The sequence below is a fragment of the Rhinoderma darwinii genome, chromosome 7, assembly GCF_050947455.1.
Source record: "Rhinoderma darwinii isolate aRhiDar2 chromosome 7, aRhiDar2.hap1, whole genome shotgun sequence".
Taxonomy (NCBI): domain Eukaryota; kingdom Metazoa; phylum Chordata; class Amphibia; order Anura; family Rhinodermatidae; genus Rhinoderma; species Rhinoderma darwinii.
Window position 1 is genome coordinate 89,036,645 of NC_134693.1, and position 17,015 is coordinate 89,053,659.

Below are 17,015 nucleotides of genomic sequence, written 5' to 3' on the forward strand. Positions count from 1 at the left end.
GATAAAATGACAGCGACGCTGTGTAGCACTATATACAAGGGGGGAGCGCTGTGTGGCACTATATATAAGGAAGGGAGCACTGTGTGGCACTATATACAAGGGGGAGGCCTGTGTGGCTCTATCTATAGGGGGCTGTGTGTGTGGCGCGGTCTACAGTGGGGGGTTGCGCTATCTACAGGGGGTACTTGTCAGGAGGATGTGTCCCTTGCACAGTGTGATACTGTCAGTATGTAGGGACACAGCCCTGTGAAAGGGGAATCGTAACACCCATTTGTTAATGCTTGTGCAAAAAGGTAGTGTTAGCAATAGTTACAGCGCGGCATCGCGGCGGTGGAGAAGGGGGGGCCCAAGTTTGGGTAACAGCCCATGTTCTTCTTAATCTGCCACTGCAAATGAGGTATTGCTATAATCGGGAGAAATTGCTTTGCATATGTTGGGGTGTTTTTTTTTTTTTCTCCTTTTATTCCTTGTAAAAATTTAAAATGTCTACGTTTTTTTCAGAAAAAAAGTAGATTTTTATCATCCCATACCAATTCAAAAAAAATTGCGGGTTCAAAATGCTAACTATACCCCTTGATAAATTCCTTTAGAGGTGTAGTTTCCGAAATGGGGTCACTTTTGGTGGTATTTACTGGTTTGGCCCCACAAGATCTATTCAAACCTGACATGGTGCCTAAAATATATTCTTAAAAGAAAAAAAAAAAGAGGCCCCAAAATCCCCTAGGTGCTCCTTTGCTACTGAGACCTGTGTTTCAGTCCATTAGCACACTAAGACCACATGTGGGATATTTCTAAAAACTGCAGAATCTGGGCAATAAGTATTTTGTTGCATTTGTCGGGTAAAACCTTCTGTGGTACAGAAAACAATGTATTACAAATGAATTTTGGCAAAAAAAATGAAATTGCTTTAATTCCTGTGGCATGCGTAGCGGACGTGACGCGCGGACGTCTGTTACGAGAACAGCCCACCGCTTCCCACTAGAATCCTGACGGAGGGAGAGGAGCCATTAACGCTGGGCAGGGTAAGTATTTTTTTTCTTTACTTTGTTAGCAATTGTGTGAGAAATGGAGCCAGAATGCCGGAAGTTGTAGTCCTCTCCTCTTATACCTCCTCTCTGTAATGTCCTCTGATATCCCATAACATCCTGGACATGCTGGTAGTTGTAGTTCTCTCCTCTTATACCTCCTCTCTGTAATGTCCTCTGATATCCCATAATAATGTCCTGCACATGCTGGGAGTTGTAGTTCTCTCCTCTTATACCTCTTTTCTGTAATGTCCTCTGATATCCCATAATAACGTCCTGGACCGTCTGGTAGTTGTAGTTCTCCCCTCTTGTCCTCTGATATCCCATAATAACGTCCTGGAGATGATGGTAGTCGTAGTCCTTTCCTCTTATACCTCCTCCCTGTAATGTCCTCTGATATCACATAACATCCTGGACATGATGGGAGTTGTAGTTCTCTCCTCTTATATCTCCTTCCTGTAATGTCCATTGATATCACATAATAGCCTGGACATGCTGGGAGTTGTTGTTCTTATAGCTCCTTATTTATTCCTTCCCCAGGAGTAAGCACACTTTCTCTCTGTGATGGTCACTTTTACTAGAGGGGCAGATGGTCATTTTATCGGGGGGGATGGACGACGACGGATGACTGAGGCTGATGGTGGCTTTACTGGAGGGGGCTGATGGTCGTTTTACTGGGGGACGGAGGCTGATGGTGACTTTACTGGGGGGGGCTGAGGCTTATGGTCTCTTTACTGAGGGGTCATACTGTGAGTGGGGGGCTGGTGGTCATTACTGTGAGTGGGCAGCTGATGGTCATTACTGTGAGTGGGCGGCTGATGGTCATTACTGTGAGTGGGCGGCTGATGGTCATTACTGTGAGTGGGCGGCTGATGGTCATTACTGTGAGTGGGCGGCTGATGGTCATTACTGTGAGTGGGCGGCTGATGGTCATTACTGTGAGTGGCGGGTTGATGGTCTTCGAGTGGTTTCCGCCTCTGACCTCCCATTGAAATTAATAGGAGGCAGAAAAAAACCTGCGGCGCTCGTTTGGGGCTTTTTTGTCTGCGGTTTTTGCATTCGCTTTAACGGCTTAAAAAAAAATGTGGGCAAAAAACAGTCAAACAACGCTGTCAATTCAAAATCTGCCTCAAAATTCCTAAATGAATTTGAAGGCAGATTTTTAGTTTCTACCTTACAAAAAAACGTTGTGTGAACATACCATAAGAGTGTTGTGCTTGTTTTTAGCCGGTTTTTGTCGTTTTGTAAACAATTTTTGGTAGGGGTGCCCTGAGAATTTTTTTTTCCCCTGGGGTGCCTTGAGCCTGAAAAGGTTGGGAAACTCTGGCCTAAAGGGTTAAAACACTTTCTGAATGCTGTTTTGAATGAGGGGTGCAGTTTTCAAAATGGGGTGATTTATGGGGACTTTCTAATATATAAGGCCCTCAAAGCCACTTCAGAACTGAACTGGTGCCTGAAAAAATAGCTTTTGAAAATTTCTTGACAATGTGAGAAATTGCTGCTAAAGTTCTAAGCCTTATAACGCCCTAGAAAAAAAGAATGTTCAAAAAAACGATACAAACATAAAGTAGACATATGGGAAATGTAAACTAGTAACTATTTTGCGTGGTATTTTACAAGCAGATACATTTAAATTTACAAAATTGCTAATTTTTTAAAATGTTCTCAATCTTGGCATTTTTTTTTACAAATAAATATTGAATTTATCGTCCAAATTTTTTCACTAACGTAACGTAGTTCCGAAGTTATTACCACATAGTGACACGTGTCAGATTTGGATAATCTTCTTTGTCCTGAAGGTCAAAACAGGCTCAGTCCTGAAGGGGTTAAATTTAAAAAAAACGCACACGCACATACACCTTTTTTACAATAAACATTAATAAGTCTCAATACATACAACATACATGTATTCGGTATTGTCGCGGCCGTAATAAATTTATAGCGTCATTTATGATATTTACAATGTTATGAAATAAAAACTGCTTTCTTTCACTTATTAATGTGAGGTACGAGGTATTATGAATTTTGAACCCCCGCGTGCCTCACATTCATGGTAATTAACCCATCATGTATCTCGCACATGAACCCAATGTTGTTCATTATCGCTGAGGAACATGATGGGATTAATTACTATTAATGTGAGTCAAGTGGAGGTTCAAAATTCATCACACCACGTGCCTCACATCAGAGAATGGAAGAACTTCTTTTTCATTGTTGGCAAAGTATAGTTTTGGTATCGAGTATCGCAATACTACACGAAGTATCGGTATCTAAGTCCAAATTGTGGTATTGTGACATCCCTACAATGGACGCATTTAATGTGCACGTCTGAAACTTTCCCGACATACATGCTAAATGGATGTCACAAATGTGATATGAAGAGGGCATTCGATGTATTGAGGAGTAAATTGATAGTTGAAGATTTGCAGTTGGTGTATCAGTACATTGGCTTTGAGTTTTATTGACTAATTAATTTTCTAATCTCTAAAAGAATTTCAGTAAATACAATAATATGTTTAGACTAACGCTTCTCGCATATTGCCACAGAAGGGAAGCGGTATTCTGAAAGTTATAGCGACATCCATTACCACGACTACTTCCAGATCACATTAGTGCCTCTCACAAAGACCACCCCTTTTCAGAAGCTACGGGCCCAGCTCCTCACACCTCCAGCAAACAGCTGAATTTGCCAAGTATATGATGGCCATTTAGATGCATTACATTGCTCCAGTCTGCCAGAGCAAGAGCTGCTGCTTGGCAGTGGCTCTGGTTCACTATGGGGAGTTTCAAGCGTAGAGTCATTGTGAAGGGGTTTTCCCATCATTAGAAGGGATGGTATTCTGCCAATCAGATGAATGAATTAAAAAACAAACAAACCGGTAACTGCAGCATGGGAGTGCTGTTGTGCAGAGATAATCCGATGGAACCTCTCTCCATTCATTCTCACGATCGATGCGGTGCCTAGAGGTCGAATTCCCACCGATATGCCATAAAACTAGAAGGTGGGAGTATCCTCTCATGTTGGTTTAATTCTACTCCCTGTAATGTAAACCTTGTGATAGTCCGCTTGCAATGAACGTGGGTAAATAAAGGTTATGACATTGTTCACACTGTTTTAGTGAGTAACTGCTCATTCAGACGAGCATGATTCTCGTCCATGTGCTGTGCATTAGGAAAAAAAGCAAAAAGGGAGACACGGCGCCAAGTGGCGTGATCAATAGTATAAGGAGCAAAAAAAACGGTACATAAATGCTCACCTGTTCAGTGGCAAATTACCGGCATGTAATTTGTATCAATAGCTGCTGCCAATCCCGGACGCAATCCCCGTGGAGATGCCAAAGTAATATTGAAGTAAGAGAAAAAACGGGATAAACGGCGCTGCTTGTAAAGGTACGGTTTATTAGAAGGATGCTACGCGTTTCGGCGCCGGACCGGCGTCTTCATCAGGCATGTCGCAGGGTTAAAAACCACATGTGTATATATACCAAATACCATAGGGTAAATTACAAACTGATTGGACCAGTTCAGACCAGCCTCCTGGCCAAAAACCGCCAAAAACAGCAGGTCAAAGTTCAGAAGTTGATACAAATAAAGAGAGAGAAAAAAAAAAAACACAAAAAAAAACAAAAACAAATAAATAAATAAATAAATAAAAAAGGGAAATGCAATATGCAAACATATAACAAGGAAATAACAATATATGACTAGGATGATTAGATAAAAGACATGGATCACAAATCAGAGTGAACTACCAGCTAGTTTACGATAACAGAAATAAAAATTATATATAATTATAATAACAAACATTGCTGAAGTACATACGTGATGGTAGTTTAAGAAAAGGGCAGCGGCCGTTGTATGTTGCCAGGAAACACATACACAATACAATCCGGAAGAGGTAAAGCGGTCTCAATGGAACGCATGGTGGAACGTTGTCAGGGAAACCACTGACAACAAAAATCCCGGAAGTGAAGCACAGTGATACGCATAATGGACCGCAGATACGGGCGATATGCTGGGATTATAAAAACAGGATTTACCTGATTAATACAGTAATGAATTACAATAGAAGATTTAGAAGGACATAATAAAGGACCTAACCCGGGGACATATAGACAATTAGGACGGCAATACCAGATACAATAGCCGAAGAAATTCAATATTGATTTAGACATGCACGAACTATAAATAATAATTAATAATATTATTATAGAGCGTAAAGAAATTATATATATATATATATTAGTATGAACAAACCTCAGCTAATAAAATTCACATAAAATGTTAGGGTAACATTACATAGCACAATGATAATAATACTTACAACAAAACTGCATAAATGAAGATAGAAGGGTTATTGTAAAATAGTAACATAACGCTTATGAGGAGCAAAATCTAAAAGCAAGGTTAAATTAATCGTCAAGACTTCTATATCATTAATCCAATACGGGAGTATGGTTAAAAAGCAAGGTCAACAGTTATATAAACATAAACATAAGATCATTAATCCAATGCGGACTCTGTAATATCGTTAAGACCATTGGGGTATAACGTTCCCAATTTATATATCCAGAAATTTTCCCTTTGCTTTAATCTGGTAAATCAATGTATTCACGGGAAGATGTATAAACGGTATATCGATTACCTCTTTTTTATTATCAAAGGTGAGGCGACAGTTATTTCAGATTTTATCGAGCATCTTAATGATAACAGTTATGGTATCTCCTTTACACACACATCTTCCCGTGAATACATTGATTTTTTAGATCTTACAATTATGAAAAATGGTCACCTCATTAGTACTAAAACACATTTTAAAGGAGTTGATGTCAATAGCTACTTGGATTTTAAAAGTGCACATTACCAACCTTGGCTAAAAAACGTACCCTTTGGCCAATTCAGGCGGATAAGAAAAAACTGCACTAATGACAAAGATTTTTTGACTGAATGTAATTTATTAAAAAGAAGGTTTAAACAAAAAAACTTCCCAGCAAGCCTGATTATGGGAGCAGAATCGAGAGCAAAGGCATTAATCCGAGTGCTTGTATAGAGAAATCCACAGATTTTAATTGCAATTTTTTATTACTACTTTTAACAAAGGAAGCAAATTAATTAGTTCAACAATTAATAAACATTGGCATATCCTTAAGAACGACCAATATATGAAAAGTATTATTCCCACTAGACCCAAGATCACTTATAGAAGGGCTAAAACATTGAGGAATTTAATTGCACCTAGTAGATTACGGAAAATTAATTGTGACCCTCATAAAACAATTTTAACATCTAATGGCTCATATCGTTGCGGCAAACCAAGATGCCTCTGTTGTTCCAATATTGCGAACAAAATAACTAATTTTATATCGGTAAATACCAAGGAAAGTTTCCCGATTAAAAACTTCCTCAACTGCGGGAGCGACTATGTTATATACCTATTACAATGCACATGTGACCGTCAATACGTGGGTCGTACCACCCAAACCCTTAGAAATAGGATCAATAAGCATAGATTTAATGTCAGGACTGGTTTCGTTAAACATAGTGTATCTCGCCATTGTGCCACTGTACATAACTGTAACTTTGGCGCTATTACTGTAACTCCTATAGAGAGAATACCTATCGATATACCCGATAGATTTACCAGATTAAAGCAAAGGGAAAATTTCTGGATATATAAATTGGGAACGTTATACCCCAATGGTCTTAACGATATTACAGAGTCCGCATTGGATTAATGATCTTATGTTTATGTTTATATAACTGTTGACCTTGCTTTTTAACCATACTCCCGTATTGGATTAATGATATAGAAGTCTTGACGATTAATTTAACCTTGCTTTTAGATTTTGCTCCTCATAAGCGTTATGTTACTATTTTACAATAACCCTTCTATCTTCATTTATGCAGTTTTGTTGTAAGTATTATTATCATTGTGCTATGTAATGTTACCCTAACATTTTATGTGAATTTTATTAGCTGAGGTTTGTTCATACTATATATTTTTATATATATATATATATATATATATTTCTTTACGCTCTATAATAATATTATTAATTATTATTTATAGTTCGTGCATGTCTAAATCAATATTGAATTTCTTCGGCTATTGTATCTGGTATTGCCGTCCTAATTGTCTATATGTCCCCGGGTTAGGTCCTTTATTATGTCCTTCTAAATCTTCTATTGTAATTCATTACTGTATTAATCAGGTAAATCCTGTTTTTATAATCCCAGCATATCGCCCGTATCTGCGGTCCATTATGCGTATCACTGTGCTTCACTTCCGGGTTTTTTGTTGTCAGTGGTTTCCCTGACAACGTTCCACCATGCGTTCCATTGAGACCGCTTTACCTCTTCCGGATTGTATTGTGTATGTGTTTCCTGGCAACATACAACGGCCGCTGCCCTTTTCTTAAACTACCATCACGTATGTACTTCAGCAATGTTTGTTATTATAATTATATATAATTTTTATTTCTGTTATCGTAAACTAGCTGGTAGTTCACTCTGATTTGTGATCCATGTCTTTTATCTAATCATCCTAGTCATATATTGTTATTTCCTTGTTATATGTTTGCATATTGCATTTCCCTTTTTTATTTATTTTTTTATTTATTTATTATTATTTTTTTTTTTTTTTTATTTATTTATTTATTTATTTGTTTTTGTGTTTTTTTTGTTTTTTTTCTCTCTCTTTATTTGTATCAACTTCTGAACTTTGAACTGCTGTTTTTGGCGGTTTTTGGCCAGGAGGCTGGTCTGAACTGGTCCAATCAGTTTGTAATTTACCCTATGGTATTTGGTATATATACATGTGGTTTTTAACCCTGCGACATGCCTGATGAAGACGCCGGTCCGGCGCCGAAACGCGTAGCATCCTTCTAATAAACCGTACCTTTACAAGCAGCGCCGTTTATCCCGTTTTTTCTCTTACTTCAATAAATGTGCTGTGCATTGAAACCACGCACATCACACTGCCCCTTTGATTTCAATGGGGCTATTCACACGTGCATGGGTTTTCACGCAGCGAGTGTTCGTTGCGTGAAGCGCACTGCATGTCTTATATTGGTGCGTTTTCACCCACCTAGTTGCCTATTGACGTCAATGGGTGTGTGAAAACCACGAACAACACACGGACGCACATCCGTGTGCTGTCCGTGTTTCACGTATCAATTACACTTTAAAAAAAAAAAAAAGTGCAAGTGCGTGAAAAACATGCCACACACAAAGCACACTGATGCAAAAACGCAACGCACACTGACAGATTGACGCAAGATTTTTATGAGTGTAAATCTGTCACGCTCGTGTGAATGTAGAGAAATTAATGTCATTTTGGCCATAACCTTTATGTTGTTGTCATCTCCTCCCTGTTACATTTTTTTTCTACTTGACACCGATAATAAATCGTCACGTTTAAAGAAAAAAACAAGAGCCCACAATCCACATGCAGCCATAAGTTGTGACAAGACCGGAATGAAGAAACGGCGTAGGAAACTGAAGCAACAGGGACAGCCCCAAAACCAGAGAGCGTCTGCCAAAAACAGAGTCATCAAATCCGCAGTTGGTGAGAATCCTGAGCACAACACAACACCGTGTAAACCCTTTTTTTTTTTTCTCCTTTTTTTTAAATAATGTATTTTAAACAAGTTTTCAGTTGGGTTTTATTGAAAAAAAATAACTTTTTGAGGTACAGCTTCTATGTATCCTGGGATTGTGGTCACAGCCGAATCCGTCAGGTCAGCGGGACATACTGCTTCGGTGAGCACTGGCCACACAGGATCCAACTGTTATCAATCTCATCCAAGTTTGTGAATTTGGATGCTGCCCTCAGTGGGGACAGAATAATTTGGACGGCAGATTCCATTTAAATGCAGCAGTAAGAGACGGCTGTAGTCTAAGTCCTGCCAGGCATTCTCTCTGCTCAGTTCTATGGTAATTCTCCATTGAAGATGAAGCCCTAATTTTAGATGGAAAGGTTGCTAGGCACGTGACTGCTCCATTGAAATGTTCAAGGTTCTAAAAGGGGGGGGGGGATCCCTAACAAATTTAGGATGGAAGCTAAGTTTTCCACTTTGACTTTAGACATATGTCTAGTCCTCTTAAACAGAAAATCATACTTATCTGTATAGATGTTGCAATGTAAATAACTACTGAAATAAGACATGGGGCTTTTTTACACAAGCATTTGAGCTCCATTTCCCTTTTTATTACATAAACTCAACAGATTGTCCATTAAATGGGCTGTCTTACCATGACCACTCCTTTTTATGCAGAAGCTGAACAGTCTATCAGCTTCTCCACAGGTCAGGTTTCCTGACAGTCAGAAACCGCTGCAGTGTCCTGATTTGCCAAAGCGGGTGCTGCTGTTTTTAATAAGGCTTTGCATTTTTAAAATAAATGTTGATCATTGATGCATACTCTTGTATCTGGGCAATGTCTGATTTCTTCTTACAGAGGAGTATAAGAAGCGTACAGCGCAGGATCATCTTGCACAGAACCTCAAGTACATGCGTGAATCACAAGCTGTTGCAAATAAGGTCTCAGTCAACAAGGTGAGTGAATTGTAAAAAATCGTTTGAAGAGTGGTTGGACGCTATGTATGTTTACTAGTAAACTGCTTAAATATTCAAATAGGTTTTCTGGGATTTAACAATGATAACCTATCCTAAGGAGAGGTGATCCGTGGTGGACCAACTGCCAGAACCTCACTGATCAGCAGAAAGTAGGGGTTGTGGCTCTTGCTAGTTCACGGAGGTCCCTTTACTGTATTTCCTACCAATGTGCTGCTCTTGTCAATGTGGCTAGTATTGCAGCACACCCTCATTTACATCAATAAGCCTGAGCTGCAGTACCTAACACCGCTTTAGCCCTGTCTGTGCAACTGTCTGGTACTGCAGCTGTGCTGTAATGGGCCTGCTCTGTTTATCGGGAGGAGGGGTACTGAGAGACAGACTCCACAACACTCATACTTTGATGGCCTATCCTATGGCGCATCAATGTTATATCCTAGAAAATCCCATTACAATGAAGAAATGAAATAAGCAAGATAACATTTTTAATCTATGAGAAAAAAGGAGTACATGTAGCAATCTATCAATATTCAATATGTTTTATGTTCGTGATACAGATTCTGACTCAGCACTGTGGACGGAAAGCAAAAGATCAGCGTGTAAAAAAGGAAAAGACGGTGCAAGAGAACTCTATGTTTACAGATCAGGACTTCAAAAAGTTTCAAAAGGAGTATTTTGGAACCAGATAGCAGCAGAGAGGAGGCTCTATCACCCCCTGGACAGATATATATTTTTTGGGTGTTACATGCCTACTGCATGGTTCTGTTATGTTGCTAAGATTGGGTCAACTCAAAACCACAGAGTGGAGCAGAATGTTCTGTGCTGGCAATCCGAGGTGCTGATATAACAATGTATATAATCTATGGTATAAAGTTGGGGGCAAACTAGAAATATGTCACTTATGGAACGGAAGCGTCCAATACAAGAAAAAGAACAAAGAGTGGAAGTAGAGAAATCTCAATAAAGATACATGGTTTCCCGATCACATTAGGGACAAGGACCTCTGCATTATTAACTAGACAGGGACAGTTCAGCACAAGTCTAACTTACAACTATGTCACTGGTTCTCAGTCACTGCATTGTCTACAGGACTTATTGCAATTATTAATTGTACATTGGTTTGGCACCTGATATCTCAGGACTACTCCTGGTCTGGCACGTACTTAAATATGGAAGGGAAAGTGCTGGAACTCTAGAATTTTACTAGGTAGAAAGCCAGGTGGTAGAATACTAGGTTTTTATCAAGTATTTTCCACAACTCCTCTTTGTTGAAGTTTAATAGTCCTGGGAATCTGATATTCCAGTTTTATGCCTCCCTTATACTTGCACTTTTTGTTCCTTATTTTATCCATACGATGTAGGTTCTGATTATGGAAGCAGTGTTATTCTGTGGATCTAGAACAATACAGAGCTTAAAGAATAAAATAGTAACCTAAATACTGAGCTAAATGGAAGACAACAATCTGTTCTGAACTAGGCCTTGCAAAAATCCTGTAGATCCCAGACACTTAGGACATGCCATACATTTCTCTGGGTATATAGAACTTTTCTTGACAGCCTCTTCTGACCCCTTTTAAAATCTCTGAATAATCCCATTCTAATGTGGATTCACACTGAAACTCAGCCATGAAAAACTTTTTACCTTGATTTTTAAGCTGCATTCTGAGGTTACGTGTCTAATTTCCATGCAGGAAGGGCGGGCGTCTAATAAAGTGGCCATTCAGTGTACATAGCTGTTGTAGGAGACAGGAAATTTTCAGTTGTGTTCAAATCAATAGATTATGCTTAAAGAGAATCTGTAACCTGACAAATGGTATAGGGGTTGGCCACTACCAGGCAACTGATGACCTATCCACCAGATAAGTTATCAGTACCCATTGATCTGTGGGGGTCCGAAACCCAGACCCTGCATCATTAAGATGCTTCGGCTGCCTCTGTGCACCGGATGTCAATGTCTGAAGCTGATCGCTCCGGTCATGGAATAGTAGCAGAGCAGCAGTTCGGCAGCAGGGCCACTGGAGCCAACGGCTTCTGGCTGCTTACATTGCATAATGGCCATAACATCCAGTGCCCAAAGGCCTCTGGAGCATCTGATCGGTGTGGGGTTTGGATGTCAGACCCGCACTGATGATATGCTGATGACCTATCCGGTGGATAGGTCATCAGTTGTCTGGTAGTGGACAACCCCTTTCAAGTAAATTAGGGGATATATTTCTGGTATTAGGATATCAGAAAGATGCACTAATTTAAGGAAATATATGACGTCTCTCTAAGGTCCCATGCACATGAATGTATTATTTTCCTCCCGTAAATACGGGTGCTTTGTCACACGTATTCCACCCGTATTTACGGACCCGTTTTCTCTGCACTAATCGGTAGCCCCTTCTCTCTAGCAGTACTAGGTAGAGAGAAGAGGCAGCCCTTTCGGGCATAGTTTCCGCAGAGATTGAAAGTAAAAGAAATTCATATGTACCCCCGACAGTTGTCTTGGTGACACATCCCTCTTGACATCCAGTCCGACCTCCCTGGATGACGCGGCAGTCCATGTGACCGCTGCAGCCTGTGATTGGCTGCATCAGTCACATGGGATGAAACGTCATCCCTGGAGGCCGGACTGGAGAAAGAAGCAGGGAGTTCTGGGTAAGTTAACTTTGAATACTATTAACTCCAGTGGTAGTCATTGTCCCGGGTGCTGAAAGAGTTACTGTCGATCAGTTAACCCTTTCAGCGCCCTGGACAGTGACTATCCCCTGACGTCGCCTAGCAACGCTCCCGTAATTACGGGTGCTCAAACCACTGTTTCTGAGGCTAACTCTTGAACCGTAAGGATGGGTTCACACGACCTATTTTCAGGCGTAAACGAGGCGTATTATGCCTCGATTTACGCCTGAAAATATGGCTCCAATACGTCGCCAAACATCTGCCCATTCATTTGAATGGGTTTGCCGACGTACTGTGCCGACGACCTGTAAGTTACACGTCGTCGTTTGACAGCTGTCAAAAAACGACAGGTAAAATTACAGCCTCGTCAAAAGTGCAGGACACTTCTTGGGACGTTTTTGGAGCCGTTTTCTCAGACTCTATTGAAAACAGCTACGAAAACGCAGCGAAAAGCGTGAGTTGTTAAAAAAAACGTCTGAAAATCAGGTGCTCTTTTCCCTTGAAAACAGCTCCATATTTTCAGACGTTTTTGGCTCAGTGTGTGAACATACCCTAAGTCATAGACGCTCGATCTTGGTTGCATACGTTTCAGCGACTGGCAGCCAGTATAGAAGCACTGTCTTTGACTTCTCTGGATGTTTCTCAGGCGAGCTATTGGCAGCAAGTTCAGAACCACTGTTTGTGAGGCTAACTCTTGAACCGTAAGTCATAGACGCTCGATCTTGGTTGCATACGTTTCAGCGCCTGGCAGCCAGTATAGAAGCACTGTCTTTGACTTCTCTGGATGTTTCTCAGGCGAGCTATTGGCAGCAAGTTTAGAACCACTGTTTGTGAGGCTAACTCTTGAACCGTAAGTCATAGACTCGATCCTTGTTGCATTCGTTTCAGCGCCTGGCAGTTAGTATAGAAGCACTGTCTTTGACTTCTCTGGATGTTTCTGAGGCTAGCTATTGACCCGTAAATCATAGACGCTCGATCTTGGTTGCATTCATTTCAGCGCCTGGCAGCCAGTATAGAAGATTAGTTTCGCACCTGTAATTACGGGAGCCCTATAGACTTCTATGGGCCTGCCTGTGCCGTAATTACGGCCTGAAATAGGACATGGTCCATATTTTTCAACGGCACAGGCACCTTCCCGTAAGCAAACAGGAAGGTACCCGTGGCCAATAGAAGTCTATGGGCCCGGAATTGCGAGCGTTTTTACGTTCGTGTGCATGGGGCCCAAAGGAGTTCTGTTATGTTTGAGCTAAGGAGTGCGCTCCATAAAATGTCATTTATGTTTTGAACACCTTCTTATACATCGGAGATACTAATATTAAGTTATACATCTGGGTTTTTTTTTGGCTGTGTAGACAAGTTTTTCTGACATTTTGTGTGAAGTGTGGATGTCCGTTCCAGAAGTGTATATTGTTACCTGCGTACAAAAAAATGTAGTCTTTGGAACTTTTCTGAAAAAAAACCAAACTACTTCCACCAATTTATAAGTAGACCCTTAATTTTTTTGTTTACAAAAAACAATGATATTTCAAAGCAACCTATTTTTTATATTGCGCCAATTCATCTAAAATAATGAAGCAACTTTGCAAATAGCTTCATTTAAAAAAAAAAAAAAAAAAGAGATCCTACCATTTTGTGTCTACATCTCCTATACAGAACTATTTGTCTCCATGGTCACACACTGTAGTCTAAACCTGCAATCAACTACCCCCTTCTTCTTGCTAACCTAGGTGGAGTATAAGGCCCTGTTCACACGGAGTTTTTTGACGAGTTTTTTGGGGCAGAAACCACACCAAAAAACTCCTCAAAAACCGCCCGAAAATGGCTCCCATTGATTTCAATGGGAGGCAGACGAGTTTTTTTTCCACGAGTAAAAAAAACTCGTCGTGGTAAAAAGAAGCAACATGACCCATCTTGAGGCGGTTTCCTCCTCCAAAACCCCATTTCAATGAGTCAGAAAGAGGAAAAAAAAACCCTCGACGAGTGTTTTGACGAGTTTTTGTCAAACCACTGTGCAAAAACCTACTGGAGCAGTTTTTGCAGGAGGAATTTTCCTCCTGCAAAAAACTCCGTGTGAACACAGCCTTAAAGAACAGACTATACATTATTTGTTTGAGATTTTATGTCATGCAGATACATATGTAGGTCTGCATAGGAGCTGGAAACACAAAACTTTTTTATTTTTCTAATGCACTGGAGAAAAAAAGATTAAGGCCAGGTTCACGCACAGGTTTTTTGACTCAAGATTTTTGAGCCAAGCACAGAAGTGGACACCAAAAGATATTTATACTTTTCCTTCCCTTTTGGATCCACTTCTGGCTTCCATTATAGTTATAGTACTACCTATTTTGCGTTTTCTCGATCTATGCAAATCTCTAAAAAAAAATGTGGTTTTTTTTTTTTCGACAAGGTGGTGGAAGGCTAGTGCTACTTGGCGACTTTGGTCATGCTACAGGAAGATTGCAATGCTGCAGACAAATCCCAATTATAATTTTTTTTTTTGTTTAGCTCTAGTCATACGTTGGTGCCAAGCTAGATTTGTGGTTGAGAAGGTGAAGCAGTGGCTGTATGGGTCTATAACTTTTATTGAAGGATCTAAGAAGCTACACACCAAATTTAAAGAGGACCATGGCACAATCATTGATTGTTCATCAATGTAGAGTATTGGCTTAAACATACAAATATGAAAAAGTGTATAGACACCAGAACAATAAGAACACAAAAAAAGAGCGCAGAGACAACAAAGACACTACAGACAGACAATGACAAACACGCAAAGTCTAAATAAAAAAAGGGACGTGATTAAAGGAGGGGGTATTAGCCAGGGATGGTTGGACTACTCCTACTTAAAGTGTAACTATATGTTCAAGAAGCTCCTGACGTGTCATAGGGACATGTCAGAAGTTTTGATTGGTGGGGGTCCGAGCACTGAGACTACCACCAATTGCTAAAACAAAGCTGCAAAAGTGCTCATGTGAGTGCTGAGCCACTTCGTTTCTGTTCGGCTTTTTCCAGAAATCGATATATAGCAGTGTATGGGCTCAATAGAAAGTCTATGAGCCGCTACATCGGCTCCCATAGAAATGAACAGGACTGCAATTCACCCGCAGATTTACGGGTGAATAGTGGCTGCAAAAACACGTTCGTGTGCATGGGGCCTAACTGGAAAAACGTTATATGCTTCAGTTTTGTGTCTGTGACCATAGAGCTGCTGTGACTTGGAAAAATCTCCAGTTTTGTCTCATCTGGCCAAAGCTTTGTGGCTTGTCAATATGCGTTTTGGCAAATTCTGACAGCTGGAGCAGTGTCCTCTCGAGGAGTGGCCAAAATACCTGTGAACAGGTGCAGAAGTCTCATTGAGAGTTACAGAAATAGTTTGTTTGCAGCAATTGCCTTAAAAGGTTGTGCAACAAAATATTAAGTTAAGGCGACCATCATTTATGTCCAGGCCAGTTTCATTCGTTTTTATTTTTTAAATTTTTCTGTTGAACCACAATTCAAAAGCAATGTCTGATTTACATTAGTTGATTTTCAGTAAATTAAAACTTATTAGTACTTTTGTCAGTTTCAAGTTATTTCAGTGACCATTTTGGGTTTCTCTTTCTTTATCCCCTTAATGACCGGGCCTGAAAAGGCTTTAATGACCAGCTACATTTTTCTGTTTTTGCCTTTCAGCAGCCATAACTTTTTTATTTTTTCATTGATGTGGCTGTTTGAGGCCTTGTTTTATGCAGGAGAAATAGTTGTTTTTTTTGCAGTTTGGGGGGTAGAAAAAATGTATTACAGTGTGAATATAGGAAAAAGCGATTCTCTGCATAGTTTTTCTTGTTTCATTTTTACCCTGTTCACGCTAAATAACCTGTTAAATGAATTCTTCAGGTTATTATGGTCGTGTAGATACCTAATATGTGTAGGTTTTTTGTTTTTATGTAATGTAGGGGCAATAAAATATATTTTATGCAAAATAATGAATTTTTATTATTTTTTTTTTAAACCCAATATGCCTCTTGCACTTGACTGTTGTGCCATTTGACGGCATCCGAGTGGCACCCGATTGTCTTCACGGACCCATTCATTTTAGCGAGTGAATCGGGTCCATGAAAAATGGTCCGAGTCTCCGATCCGTGGAAAGATAGAACATGTCCTATCTTTCCTCGGATCACTGACAGGACTCGGTCATATGCATGACGCGTTAAGCGATAACTTTACTTATAACTTTATTTTTTACTTATAATGTATTAGCATACTCCTGTATGCTAATACATTATACTGTGTCACTGACACAGGCTGCTGTTAGGGCAGCAGATAGTGTGTCCAAACAGCAGGCAAACTGAGCAGACTGCCCTGGGATCCTTTCTAGGTCCCCAGTGCTGACTGCAGAGGTATGCCCCTGTCTTTGATCACCTGGTTTCTGATGACGAGATCAAAGAGTGGAGTCCCCATTGATCATGCCACGGTCACGGACTGTGGCGATCAAAGGATTAAACACCTGGGGTTGGAATGTTTTCCGACCCCAGCTGTATTTAGCAGACCTCTTTTAAGATCATGATCTGTAAGTTACAGCTCCTGCTTAAAGGATGAGCACTCATCAGCCTCTTCTTCAACGACGCCAAAAGACGTCGCTGTAGTCGAAGCACCGCCTGCCGTCAACAGGTGGTCGTTAAGGAGTTAACAGAAGGGTACCAACAATTTTGTCCACGACTGTATAACAATGTCTCAAATATGTTCCAATCAGTACATAGATGTCCGCTTGATCTGG

General features: G+C 40.2%; 1 protein-coding gene across 1 annotated transcript in view; it reads left to right on the forward strand.

Moving 5' to 3' along the window:
- Positions 1–15,815, forward strand: part of LOC142658013 (active regulator of SIRT1-like) — a 22,174-nt gene extending 6,359 nt beyond the window's left edge. Inside the window, exons 2-4 of the mRNA XM_075833654.1 lie at positions 8,448–8,592; positions 9,483–9,580; positions 10,156–15,815. Coding sequence (XP_075689769.1) covers positions 8,448–8,592; positions 9,483–9,580; positions 10,156–10,287 — 375 coding nt within the window. The 3' untranslated portion in view covers positions 10,288–15,815. The remainder of the gene's footprint in view (positions 1–8,447; positions 8,593–9,482; positions 9,581–10,155) is intronic.
- Positions 15,816–17,015: the final 1,200 nt, after the last annotated feature.